The sequence below is a fragment of the Cydia amplana genome, chromosome Z, assembly GCF_948474715.1.
Source record: "Cydia amplana chromosome Z, ilCydAmpl1.1, whole genome shotgun sequence".
Lineage (NCBI taxonomy): Eukaryota > Metazoa > Arthropoda > Insecta > Lepidoptera > Tortricidae > Cydia > Cydia amplana.
This window is the reverse complement of record NC_086096.1, coordinates 27,314,940-27,328,647: the sequence shown is the minus strand read 5'-3', so window position 1 is coordinate 27,328,647 and position 13,708 is coordinate 27,314,940. Positions and strand designations below refer to the sequence as shown.

At 36.7% G+C, this 13,708-nt stretch overlaps 2 protein-coding genes and 1 long non-coding RNA gene across 3 annotated transcripts; 2 read left to right on the top strand and 1 right to left on the bottom strand.

Annotated features, from left to right (window-relative positions):
- The first annotated feature begins 441 nt into the window (after positions 1 to 441).
- Positions 442 to 4,491, top strand: LOC134661926 (F-box-like/WD repeat-containing protein TBL1X). The gene is made up of 8 exons (XM_063518179.1): positions 442 to 601; positions 705 to 854; positions 1,403 to 1,548; positions 1,754 to 1,953; positions 3,059 to 3,179; positions 3,331 to 3,483; positions 3,585 to 3,776; positions 3,891 to 4,491. Exons 1-8 carry the CDS (start codon positions 544 to 546, stop codon positions 4,389 to 4,391), a joined length of 1,521 nt encoding a protein of 506 aa, XP_063374249.1. The 5' UTR covers positions 442 to 543; the 3' UTR covers positions 4,392 to 4,491.
- A 4,366-nt stretch (positions 4,492 to 8,857) lies between these two features.
- LOC134661770 (tRNA-uridine aminocarboxypropyltransferase 1) lies at positions 8,858 to 10,204 on the bottom strand. Its single transcript, XM_063517955.1, has 2 exons — positions 9,936 to 10,204; positions 8,858 to 9,609 (listed from the first exon to the last, which is right to left on the bottom strand). Exons 1-2 carry the CDS (start codon positions 10,128 to 10,130, stop codon positions 8,875 to 8,877), a joined length of 930 nt encoding a protein of 309 aa, XP_063374025.1. The 5' UTR covers positions 10,131 to 10,204; the 3' UTR covers positions 8,858 to 8,874.
- A 1,033-nt stretch (positions 10,205 to 11,237) lies between these two features.
- LOC134661775 (uncharacterized) lies at positions 11,238 to 12,711 on the top strand. Its single transcript, XR_010097990.1, has 3 exons — positions 11,238 to 11,289; positions 11,772 to 11,898; positions 12,272 to 12,711. It is a non-coding gene; the product is annotated as an uncharacterized LOC134661775 (long non-coding RNA).
- The last annotated feature ends 997 nt before the right edge of the window (positions 12,712 to 13,708 follow it).

Genomic DNA, 13,708 nt, shown 5'->3' with positions numbered 1-13,708 from the left:
AGATGCTGTGTTAAAAATCCACCTTATCATATATCCGTAAGACCATTGTTTTCTAGTTCCGTAGGTTCAACAAACAGGTTACGGTCCCATCGCCCTATGCCTATGCCACCGCAGGCTTGGTCATGCGTGTATTCCCGTTGACTCGGTAAAGATAACTAATTAGGATCATGCACGATTCAATTTACAAAATATGCAGTTGTGAGCTTTTTTTGTACGCTTTTTCTCTGGTCTGCGATTAAGATTCATCTCGCTGACATTACTTACTCACCCCACTAATTTGAAATGTACTTCGTCCTTTTTCTGAACTTTTGCATAATTCTATTCTTAATCCGAGTTCAAAATATGAAGGATATAAATAACAAACTTGAACAAATAAATTCTGGATATTTTATAATTATTTCAATTATTCCTTCCACAGGCTTCTAACCTAGCAGTGGCCAGTCATTCAGTCTGATGTGCGTCTAAACAGAAGTGAATTATAGTTAGTTCATGTTGTAATAAAAAACAATAGCTTTGGATTCTGGACACTCAAAGTGTGGAAAAATGAGTTACTCTAGCGATGAAGTGAACTTTCTTGTATATCGCTACCTACAGGAATCAGGTATAGTTGACATGAAATGGTTATATTATTTATGCTTTGAAATAATGTAATATTAGATCAGTACTTCATAGATATTGAATTTATAATTACCAAACCATTGCAGGTTTCCATCACTCTGCATACACATTTGGTATTGAGTCACATATATCACAAAGTAATATCAATGGTGCCTTAGTACCTCCTGCAGCTTTGTTGAGTATCCTTCAAAAGGGTTTGGAATACACTACAGCAGAAATTACTTATGGGGAAGATGGTAAGTACAGCCAGTTCTGACAGACATTATTATATTACACGGTTAATAGTCAATAATTGTACAACTATGCATAATTATGAACAAATGATTAAAAACTGCCTCTAATATGAATGTGTATCCAAAATACTTTGATGATTATCTATGTAAATATTACGTAGGGCTTGTGCAAAAAGTAGCCGAAAACACCTCGCGTGATTTGTGCACAATCCACAAAATAAAATCCTATTATCTTTTTTTTACATACAAAAGAGTCAAATTGGCATCAGTGCCTCACAGTAAGCTCAATAAGGCTTGTGAGCACTAGCTACCAACAATAATATATGATTACAGATATCCATGCTCATCACACAAATTTCCCTTATTGGGTTTCAAACCTATTACACTACTGGCTAATAGGGCTAGAGAAAGAATGCATGCTGTTCTTATGCGTGCAATGCACTTAACAGGACATACATTATTGCCTATGTGACTTCAAACTTCAATATCAATACATATGAATGGTAGTCAAATAGTATACTACAAATAACTATATATTTTTTCTATTTTAGGCTCTGAAATACGTCTCACTGAAAGCTTGAGCTTGATTGATGCCGTCAGTCCAGAGATAATTGCTGCGCGACAAAATGCACATAACACACAAAAACAAGCTATTAGAGTAGAGCAGGGCACAGGAACTGAACAAAATGGTGTTGAAGTAAGTTCGTTTTTGCGAAACACTATATATTTAGCCTTTAGTCGGACTATACATTATCTTTTATTCATATTCATATATTTCACTTTTTTTCCATTTTTGTGTGTCCGTTTGCCAGGTGGCAAAGGCCTCCTCCTTGCGAAACACTACACTACATTCAGTTTTTGACACATTTGGTTTAACATTATGTTTTAATTGATATCTCTAGGTCACGGCATGTAACCCGCCAGCGGCAACTGGGGGCGCGGCGACTCCGAGTGCTCCTGAGAACATGGAGGTTGATCAGTCCATAGAAATACCAGCGAGCAAGGCTACAGTCCTCAGAGGCCATGAGTCTGAGGTGTTTATTTGTGCTTGGAACCCCAGTACTGATCTGTTGGCAAGTGGCTCGGGTGACAGCACAGCCAGGTTTGTGAACATATGCATATTGAGACATTTTGTAAGTTTTGTAAATAGTATTTTTACAAGCTTTTACTTAACTTGTCTTGTTAGTATGTACAGTATGTTAGTGTGGGTCAAATCTTGGAAGCTAAATTTGACCCATTTCTCGATTTCCGATTGAGCTGAAATTTTGCAGACATATGTAAATCGGATGACAATGCAATATTATGATGACATGGAGCTGATCTGATGATTGAGACAGGTGGCCATGAGAACTCGGTGATAAAACAATGCATACTAAAGTCTATTTTTTAATTCGGTAGACTAATATGACATTTCATAGTATGAAATGACATTTTATGTTCATACTAAGAACTGTCATTTCAGTCTACCGAATAAAAAAATTGACTTTAATTGTGTTTGGGGTAGTTAGAATTGTCGCGATGATTACTAGTTGCCTGTGGAAAGAAAAGTGCAATCACCAATAAAATCTTGTACCAAAAATGTAATTTTTTCCAAATCCGGAAAAGTTAACAGTTTCATAATTATGACTACTGATAATCTAACAATTATTACATTATAATGATTTTAATTAATTATGTCAAACAAAGGGATCCGATATTATAATTATATGCTCAACATATGTAATTTGAATAATAAGAACTTCTGAATATTTTACCGGAACTTGAATTTGGACCATAGTTGTAAATTGTGAACTAAAGTGACCTGATTTTACGGTACCTACATTAATTTTGACCTTCAATGTAGATGGACCTGTACGGCTCCGTACATTATGGGGTAACTTTGGTTACCACAAAATATATTGCGCGGATTGCGCCGTACAGCGCATAATATATGTATATGATGCCTTACTGCGCCATCTACTTCAGCTGTTAAACACGATATTATACTTTACATCCCTACAACAATTACGTTTAGTTGCAGTAATTGGCTAATTGTGTTTACAGGGAACAGTCTCGCTAGCTAGCAACATAGCTATCTTGTAATTATATTGTCATTAACATCAACAGCACAGTGCAGCTAGCATAAGCAGTATGCTGTAGTTACGCGTAGTCAATGTAGTAACGGCTATTAATTTATGTATTATTAAGACTGATGTTATTCTTATCAGGATCTGGGATATGTCTGACAATCCTGCTACGACTCCTAATCAGTTGGTACTCAGACACTGTATCCAGAAAGGTGGGGCAGAGGTGCCCAGTAACAAAGATGTCACTTCTTTGGACTGGAATGTAAGTAACAGAATCGGCTTACAATATTATGACCGTGTCTGAATTGAAAATGTGCAAGATTTTATCATGTTGATTGTTACTGTGTATGATTGCAAATGATTTTTACTTAATGTATGATTGGAGAGTGAGTTCTGGACCTGCTGTTTTCCAGTGTGACGGTAACCTGCTAGCAACGGGATCATATGACGGATACGCCCGCATCTGGACCACGGATGGAACCTTGGCCTCCACATTGGGTCAACACAAGGGACCTATATTTGCCCTGAAATGGAATAAACGCGGGAACTACATTCTGAGTGCAGGGGTAAGTTATATGTTAAGTGGTGAATATGATGCTTAACAAAGTTTCACGTTTCAGTTTAGTCATTCGAATATTAATAAAATGTAATGGTACTTTAATTTCAGGTAGACAAGACGACCATAATATGGGATGCTGCGTCAGGGCAGTGCACTCAGCAGTTTTCCTTCCATTCTGCTCCGGCGCTGGATGTGGACTGGCAAACGAACACATCCTTTGCATCTTGTTCTACAGATCAGTGCATCCATGTGTGCAGACTCCATGTTGATAAGCCTATTAAAAGTTTCCAGGGACATACTGTAAGTTTCTAGCCAAATTCTATTATTGTCTTATTACGTCGAAACAAATCGATAATGATTTATTAATGATATTGTAAGCCAGATATAATAATTGTTTTATTTATTTCCCTTTAGAATGAAGTCAACGCCATAAAGTGGGATCCACAAGGACAGTTACTGGCTTCCTGTTCCGACGACATGACTTTGAAGATCTGGTCCATGAAACAAGATACATGTGTTCATGACTTACAAGCTCATTCGAAAGAAATTTATACCATCAAGTGGTCTCCTACCGGTCCGGGAACACAGAATCCAAATATGAATCTTATTTTGGCCAGTGCCTCTTTCGATTCCACTGTACGTTTGTGGGATGTCGAAAGGGGCGTGTGTATACACACTTTAACAAAGCACACAGAACCGGTTTACAGTGTGGCCTTTTCGCCCGATGGCAAGTTTCTGGCCAGTGGTTCTTTTGACAAGTGTGTGCATATTTGGTCGACACAGACCGGTGGGCTGGTACACTCGTACAAGGGCACAGGTGGCATATTCGAGGTGTGCTGGAACTCGCGAGGCACCAAAGTCGGCGCTAGTGCTAGTGACGGCAGCGTGTTCGTCTTAGATTTACGTAAGCTATAAGGAACAACCCTCAGGTCTCGTTCCACTTGACGGTCGCGTCACTCTCGGCGGCGCACGCGGCATTAAGCAATTGGTTTCGGGTGGTTTAAAAGAGGAATGGGACGTAAAGTGTCATTCAATAGAACTTGCTAACTATTTAACAAACCGCCATATTAGTCACTGAATGTCAAATTACTAGTAACTTTTGTTTACAAAGTTAGCAGGTTCTATTGAATGACACTTTAGCTACAGATAGATTGAATATTCCTAGTATGTATGTAGTAAGTACTTGATGCCATTCTGACTTTGGAGCTTTGGAACTTTACATATTGAAAAATTAAGTTTACAAAACATTATAGCGCCTACAGCGCCATCTTCTGCAGCTGTCTTACTTGGGGGATATATAGGAACTTTTTCTTAGAATGAAGTTGAATGAACACATCTGAAACAATCCTTTAGTACGGAAATATGTACTTAGCAGCTAAATGGATGATCGTATCGTGAAGCATTTAAGAGCATTTCTCATAACCAAGTAATAATAACTACATGAGGAGTTGTTTTATTAGTATTTTTAGAGCCCGTAATCGTAGGGTGTCATTTTTCCTTTTAGTATTAAAGAGGTAACCCCAATAGTTAGGAGGTAGAAATGTTCAGTGTGTATCTATCTAATCTAATATTACATGACGGCTTGAAATCATCAATCTACGTGTAGTGAGGGGTGTAGATGGCGTGATCAAAGATCGCGTCTGTGTGATTTAGTGCAAGATTTTTTGCCGCTTTTGTCAAGTGGAACGAGTCCTAATCAAAGGCGAATGTGTTAGCATTCAATCTGCTATTGCAGCGATTTAGTAAGTAGGTATTATGTACAGAATTTTATTAAAATGCGCTATAAACACATGTAGTAATCATAATAGTAAAGCACAAATATCTGAAGATGTCTCTATTGTCAAGGCGTTAGAGTGCATGTTCACATATTTTTGAGCACCTCGGCCGCTCCGAATGCTCCGATATATCTGATGGCGACTGTACCAGTAAAAAGTTTTCGTTGACAATCATGGAATAGGTACTTATCAAATATGGTAAAAAACACCTTGGAACATTTAATATCTGGGCAAGAGAAAAAACAATTTATGATTATTAGATGTAAAATAATTTAGTAAGAAAATAGGTGTAAATTAAGTAAAATGGTAATTGAACGTTATCTGGCTGGCTATCCCAATTTTACTTATAGAACATAGACAAAATAAGAGAGAAAAACAAAAATTAAGTTTATTATTCACTGCCTTAGACCTAGGCTGTACCTACTCTTCGGTCATGTGTGGCGCCAGCTTTTAAATTGTGTTTATGTTATTTATAAAAATTCATCACCATGTGTCAGTTACTGAAAAAAATAGTAGCAATATGGCTAGCAACACATGTATATTTATATATTTAAATACATAGTTAACTGTTGCGTCAATGAATGTATAAATAGTACCAACCTGCGTTGTAAGCGAAATATTATGTATGATTCTGATTACATATAGTCTGTATCTGTATTCATTATAAATACAGGCGTTTGTGCTAAATAGGCGCTGCGCGCTACATTTATGGGACGGGCGAGTGATTTTTGGGAAAGACACGGCTCTTTAAAAACATGTTCAAGTTATTTTATGACTCGAAATTGTCCAATCGTGAAGATAGCATAATTATTAACCATTCTAACGAAGTAATTTTTATTCATTTACACAAGGCCGGTTACATACACCATAGCTTACTATGCCAAATTTAAGACGTTATTAATTTGTTACTGTCTAACTAACACGACTTAACACATGCTAATTGCCTTTACACATGTCTTTTTTTTTTATTGTAATTCATTTAGCACACTAAATCTAAAACTAAATAAAGTAAGTTTTTATTGCGGGAAGCTCAGATGTACAAGTGAAAAAACATTTGAAAGGAAACTGGTTTTGATTTGGAAATAACCCGAATACATAATGTATAAGCCATTATGCCTCCTATTATTTTATCAACATCATTATATGCTGTCCTAATTGTGAATTAACTCAATAGACCAGGATCTTAAGAAGAGTGTAGTATTGCAAACGTAATTGTTAGACCGCAGTTTGATTTTTGATCCTTGTAGGTCTCCCAGGCTTCAAGAAACCTGACGTTGCCAGGCTGAAAACTGAAAAGATTGCACCACCTTGGGCCTAGTCTCGACTAGATGGCGTTATTTTTACCTATAAACAAATTTAACACTTTAACACATATCAGTGAAAGAATAAGGATCAAAGTCAAATGGCGTTCTAAAAGTTTTAATCTTCTGTGGAAAGATGGCAGTAAATTTAATGTTGCTATGCTACATAACAATCTGCCTCTATTACAAATGTAAGGTGCATTAGTTACTGTGTAAAACGAAACGTATTGAGTGAGCGAGACAGTATGATTGAAGATACCTTAGAAAGAAAGGGAAGGATGATTGATTGAATGAAAGAGATAGAAATAGGATTAGGTTAGAGTAAGTTGAGAGAGATTATATTCTCTTTGATTATGGCCGAAAACGTTGTTTCAATTCTTACATGGCGCTGCGGACAGGATCCATCCGAGAATACCTCCTAATGAAATCCATATTGGAACACTAATTGAGGACAGTGACAGATGCCATCAATTAGACCTCTTAACAGAAGCAAGGAAATTGGCACTAGAGAGGATAGAAAACATACACTTATATAACAAGAAAAAATATGATTTAAGACGACTAGAACATAATTTCAAGGAAGGCAGCTTTGTTGTGTACGAATGGTATAAACCAACAGACACCAAGCTCACGCCAAGGTTTAAAGGTCCATTTAAAATATTAAAGAAGATTGGCTCAGTATGCTACGAAATACAAGATATCAACAAGCCAAGTGTCAAGAAAATTGTCCACACTCAATTTTTAAAACCTTTAGGGACACCACATAATCTAGATTTAATTTCAGATTTCTCAGCAGACGATTACAACCAATACACTAAGGAGACCACTAAAAACGACCATTCCAGTGACGACAGCAGCACACGTCCGTTTGTAACATCCAGAGGCCGGCATACAAAGTTACCTCAAAAATACTAGGCTACTAAATGTAGGTAAATATAACTATAACACAGTAGCAATAGTGCTGTAACTTCACTTTCACCATAATTTTGTAACAGCTAACAATTAAAATACAAGTTTTTTTTTTCCCATGTTAATTATTATTTTAATAAAATAAAATACATTTGTAAAACACCAAAAGTAAAAATCCTAGTCCAAATTTTTGTTGCATATATTGCTAGCATATTTTTTAATAAACATAATACAAGTAGTAATGTTTATATCTTTTTAACAAAAGAAATCCAATTTTCAGTCATCTTTAAGTTACTTTAATATGAAGTTAAATCTAATAAATGGAATAAATACATACTAATTGAAAGTAAAAGTTATAATACCTAATGTTTCCTAATGTTGAAATATAAAGTAATTCATTTTATTATCTTTCAGTAAATCTCTGAACCAATTTCATAGGCCTGTCAATTTAATACATATTTATCTAGCGATACTTTACTCTATCAGAATCAGAAAAACTAGATAATATTATTATTATTGAACACTATAGTAAACACATGTCAATAAGTAGTTACAGATTAATAGATAGCATATTAATAACTTAATGTATTTGTCACTTAGCAAATGCCTCCTTATAGAAGTAAAATTCCATATTACAGTGTATATTACACATACCTACTATATCATTTTGATAAAAAATAAATAAATTAGATTTCACTACAAGACTTGGTGACATTAATAAACACTATAAAGTTGCATTTGCTAAATTAAAAAATAAGTAGGTATAGGTTGTATATAGTATTTTATGCAACCGTTGTTTAAGAGGGGTCAAAAAAGGCGAGTGGCGTGAGTAACAATTTGAGGCGCTTGTATAATTATTTATCATATTATTCACAAGAAACCTAAACGGAAAGTTCGATGGTGGACGAAAAAGATGTTTATGAATAGAATACTACATGGTGGTGTGAGACTTATGGAAGACATGAGATATGAAGTCGATGTTACATTACAAAATTTCACATTTTAAAAGCATTAATTCCATGCATCACTTCTTAATGATCTGTTGCGATAATCACTACATTTACTATTCCATGGAAACTGTTTAGTTCCGTATAATTTAATTAAAGTACGACACTTTTCATTATCCATGTCTGCTGCCGCGCTCGCGAGCCAACTGAAATATGTACACATCCGTCCCAACTGCGCGCGAACATTCCTTTGCCGCGCGCCGAAACACCGACAATGAATGGTTCGTCGCGAGCCGCGTTCGAGCGAGCGAATGATCGAGTTGGCTCGCGAGCCAGCCCGGTATCGATTGCGCGCGGCTGCCTCGCGAGCCAATGTTCGATAGCTTGCCGCGCAATATGGAGTCGGGGCTTAAGATTAATAGTGTTCAAAAATAAAATAAATACTACTCAATAAAAGCATTTATTTCTACTTCATAGGTCTTTTATATGCTAATAAATCCTCATGTTTATACAAAGTATGTAGTTTTTCATACATATACTTGAAAAAAAACAATAAATTATCATATTGACCATCGTAAGGTATGCATTGTGTATGATTTTCTGATGAACTATGAACAGGAAATTCTAAAGTGAGATTATTTTTGTAATGTTCACTACAGCCCCATGCACACACATGCAGCTCAAGCACAAGTTGGTGAAGGGCTTCAATAGTGGACAAGTACCACCGAGGACTTCCTTTCTGGTGACGCCAGAATTGTGAGGCACGTTTCTGTAGAACTATTTTAGGTAGCTTGTGCAATCTTTCATCTCCATATATCCCACGACTCTGGTTCCATGTGCTGTCTATGAGAACTACACGATCCACAGGTAGTTTCTCTGTGTGGTGTATAGTTTTAGAGTTTTGTCTGTTGTTTGGGAATACTTGGGTCATTAATGTACCCACATTGTATCCATGTGGTAGTTGAGATAAAACATATTCAGAGTAAGACAGAGAATCCTGTTTGTCCATAAACAGCTCATTCACAGAAGTAGCGTCACTACATGGATACAAGAGCACTGTCCGGCCATCATTTTCATAGCTAGGTACGTTGGGGTATGTATAAATATTGACATCCTCGGGAGCTAAAACTGCTGCATGGGCTGCTGTACTTTTACCATCTATTTCTCTTTTGTGTTTAATTATATCCACCTTCAATGGCAACTGTAAACAAAATTAAAATGTGAAGTTTAATGGCAAAGTTTTAATACCATAATGTTCCAATATTTGTAGTAGTCATTAACCTAACTTTTCAAAATCAAAAAGTAGACTATGTGATTCAATTCGTATATTCAAGCAAAGGAATACATGTAGCAGTGAATTAAGTTAAGACACCGATCATGATGTAAAATCTACTACTATGCCACACAAGTGGCCCTTAGTCCATCAGTCCACTATCTTCCTCACCAGGTATCATCTCTTTGACATCTCCATTTAATTTAACTTGTTTTGATAATAATAAATAGAATGGCTCATTCTTAATAACTTACTTTGCAGAATGGCACTTTCCCTTCAAGGTGTGATACGAGCACAAAACATGTGTAGCAAAAATACATTCGGGACTTGCCGCAAATAGGGCAGGAACTCCGGCTGTCTAATGTGTTAAGGCAATTAGAATCGGATATGATCATTCCATCAAAAGGCCTTTCGTCTCTATTTCTCGCCTCGGGGCTTTTGGGGTTCATTTTTTTAGGTTCCTTGCGGGCTTTAACACGGCAATGTCTGAAAAAAAAACGATTATAATATATTCATGCGTAGGAAGCAACGCATTTATAAAAGGGTTTTTTTCGATGTTATTCTATTCAAAACTTTGAATTGTTAGCACAAGATTTGGTCAAGGACAAGATCATACGAAACGAAACTTTAGACCAAGATTAGACAATATTGACATAAAAGAATGACACTGTTTGACAGCAAAATTATGGCAAATTTGACAGAATTTTCTTGTAATCGTTCGGATATCTCACGTTATTATATCGTATGGTTAATTTTGGATAAGCCAATTTAATATGCGATTAAACAGACTACCGCACCGCACCGCGACCTTAGTGCGCCGCACTCATAAGTGAAAGCGAGAAAGAGATATCTCTTACAGTTTTGAATAAGGTGTGTTGATTTAGGTTAAGTGGTAACGCACTATCGCACCGCACCGCGACCTTGGTGCGTCGCACCCATAAGTGTGAGCGAGAAAGAGATATCTGTTTCTGGCTCTCACTTATGGGTGCGACGCACCAAGGTCGCGGTGCGGTGCGATAGTGTGCTACTACAAAAAACCGGCCAAGTGCGAGTCGGACTCGCGCACGGAGGGTTCCGCACCATCAACAAAAATAGAGCAAAACAAGCAAAAAACGGTCACCCATCCAAGTACAGGGCTGCTACCGTGAAAATCGAACGATCGAGCGCCATCCGCACGAAAATGATTTCGAACGAACCAACTTGTCCTAACCGCGAAACTCTTTCGTTTCGGCTTACGTCTTTCGAATCCATAGAATTGACCGACGTGAATGGAATGAACGAACCTTACGTAAAGTGAGCATCACACTTCGCATCCCACGCTGGGACATAAAACCGGTAAATTAATAATTTGCTTAAAACTGAGTTAGATATACTTAAATAATTAGTTTTACGTACTTATAACGTTCAATGATACTAAAAACCTTCGTAGGATAAGTTTTAATACCAATTTAATTTTTTTTGCTGTTTTTCGAATTTAATTTTAATAGATTAAGCCAGTAGTGTCAAGACTGTCAATGTCAAACACTTTGTTTACTGTCTTATGGCTGTCTTGATGTTCTGTTGTACCACATATTTTAATATTATAAAATTTGTATTTACATTAAAAAGGTAAGAAAATCTTTATCTTGTCTTTAAAAAAAACTTTCCAAGCAAGAAGAAATTACCCTTATAATTGAAGTACTTGACGACTTTTTGAAACTATGTATCACAATGTACCTACTTTTAATTATTTTAGTTGGTTTTATCAAGAAAATTATACGAACCAAACATATAAATTACTTCCTAGTACCCGATGACTTTCGAAACGACATAATAGTTTCGTTGCATACTTTTGGTTACTCTCGCTCGACGTATGAAACAAAATTAAGAATAAGATACTAGTTAAACAGTGAACAGTTGTAGTTTTTACTTAAAAAAAATATTTTAACAGTTTAAAGGACAATTTTAATTCTACCTATTATTGATATTTTCTCAAAAGTGATTTATTTTATTACTTTGTAAGTTCTTAAGGTCAAATAGCCTATTGATTGTCTGCAGCTCCTGTAGCCGGTTATTTTAGGGAAATATGTTCTAATTCATGTGTTTTTTAGTTCCAGACTAGTAGGAATCACAATGAACCTACAGTGAGCACCCCAGCAAGGAATATATTCAAGCTTATTAGCTTCCAGCTATTGCTGGAAAATGGAAATTTCTATAATGATATGGAGGCCAACAAAGGTAGGCATTTTTACTGATTTGGACCACAGCAACGTTTCGTACTCATTAAACTATGCTGATTGTGTCTCATACATAATCTATGATTTCCTTTCGCTTTCATACTTTCATTCAAATAAAAGTGCCTGCCCAACGCCAACTAGGTACATGGGTACCTACTCACCTAGATGCCAAGTAGGCTGGCTACATACTTATACATATATCCTACACCTCATGCTTTAAAGGTCTGCAAATGTCTAAATTATAACAAATAAGAATAATTAGATTAGACACAGAAACTTAATTTCAATTTCACACCATTCACTGGGGTATGGTTTAATACAATAATTAATAATATATCTAAATATAATTCTTGTTTTTATTAACATTTCCACAGACTCCAGAGCATGTCTGGCAGCGCCTCATAGGGCTATCCTGCCCACGACTCCCAGTCCACCAGCCGCGCCGGTCCGTCGACTAATCACAACTCCAACCCGGTCAACCGCAACAGGAGCCACAAGAAGATGAGATGGTGCTGGAGATGAAGGTGATCGAAGTCAATGACCACTTATACACCCGCGAAATGATGCGGTGAAAAAAACTATGGTCTTGTTTTAACATTAATGTTATAACTTTATTTGCTTAGACTGATTTGAAATATTCTTTATTGAAAGTGTAGGTATATGTATAATGTAGGGAGGTTTGTCCTATTTTTGTTAAAATAAAAAATAAAAAAATTACACGTAAAGTATATTTTGTTGAATTTAGCTATTTTTATCAGTACTTCCGTGCCGCGACTATATCTCGCAGATCGTTGGGCAGTGGTCGAACACGTAGTTGGGAGATTTTCAATAAAAAGTTTGCCTTCACATTAACATTGTTTTATTTATCACAGTACATACAGCAATCATTCTAATTATTTGTGTAAAAAAATTTACCCTTCACCAGGCTAAGGGTTATATTTCCCACGTACGGCACTTCAAACATGTGTTCTATTTTCGATGAGTAAGACAGACATTCGATTGTCATTTTCGAAATGTCAGCCTGGTAAAGAGTTAAAATGGTATAATATTTCAAAATGTTTATTTAACGTAATTAATACAAACTTAATACTTAAGTACCTTATAAAATAAAATAACTAAAACTAAACCTGATAAAAAAATCCCTAAAACCTACCTTCTAAGCCTAGGCCCCTCGACAAGGTGCCCATCACGCAGGCAGCATTCCCGCGCTCTATAGCGATGGCAATCCTTTGCGCGAGAAAGCTGCCTGCGCGAGAGTCCCCTGTTGCCTCCCTTAACTGCTTACCAAGCTCCTTCAGGAGCCCGCGCTCCTCTACCCCACGGTCCGAGTATCTCGACGCCAAAAGCTACGAACTCGTAGTTGGCGCCGAGACAGCTGTATTTATAGGCCTTAGCTCGCTCTCGGGCGTCCGCCGCTGCCCCGGCATTTCTGCTGGTTGCTTGAATGTAGGACGCTGCCAACGTGTCGGCGCAGGTAGCGTCCCACATCAGCGCGCGGCCCATTCTCCATGGGATTAACGACATCCCGTCCGGGTCCTAATTGTATAATTATATTTAAAATTTATAAAATTCGGGACTAACACATTCAGCACATGCACAAACAGGCGGCTAATGGGCAGAAGCTTCCTCCTCCTCACTTATTGTCTACATTACATTCTAAAGAGTTAGTCAGACCAAGATATTAAGCGATTTTTATAGCACAGACGTGCAAATGTTATTTAAATTCATAATTCCATAGAAGTTTGAAGTTTAAAATTACACTTACACGTCTGTGCTATAAAAATCGCTGCATAGTTATCTTGGTCTCACTC

Excerpts from the sequence above, each read along its gene's own strand:
- LOC134661926 (XM_063518179.1), top strand. The coding sequence starts at position 544 with ATGAGTTACTCTAGCGATGAAGTGAACTTTCTTGTATATCGCTACCTA. Across the intron at positions 602-704 it reads TCGCTACCTACAGGAATCAG|GTTTCCATCACTCTGCATAC; the intron begins GTATAGTTGACA and ends AAACCATTGCAG. Across the intron at positions 855-1,402 it reads AATTACTTATGGGGAAGATG|GCTCTGAAATACGTCTCACT; the intron begins GTAAGTACAGCC and ends TTTCTATTTTAG.
- LOC134661770 (XM_063517955.1), bottom strand. The coding sequence starts at position 10,130 with ATGAACCCCAAAAGCCCCGAGGCGAGAAATAGAGACGAAAGGCCTTTT. Across the intron at positions 9,610-9,935 it reads GGAAAGTGCCATTCTGCAAA|TTGCCATTGAAGGTGGATAT; the intron begins GTAAGTTATTAA and ends TTTTGTTTACAG.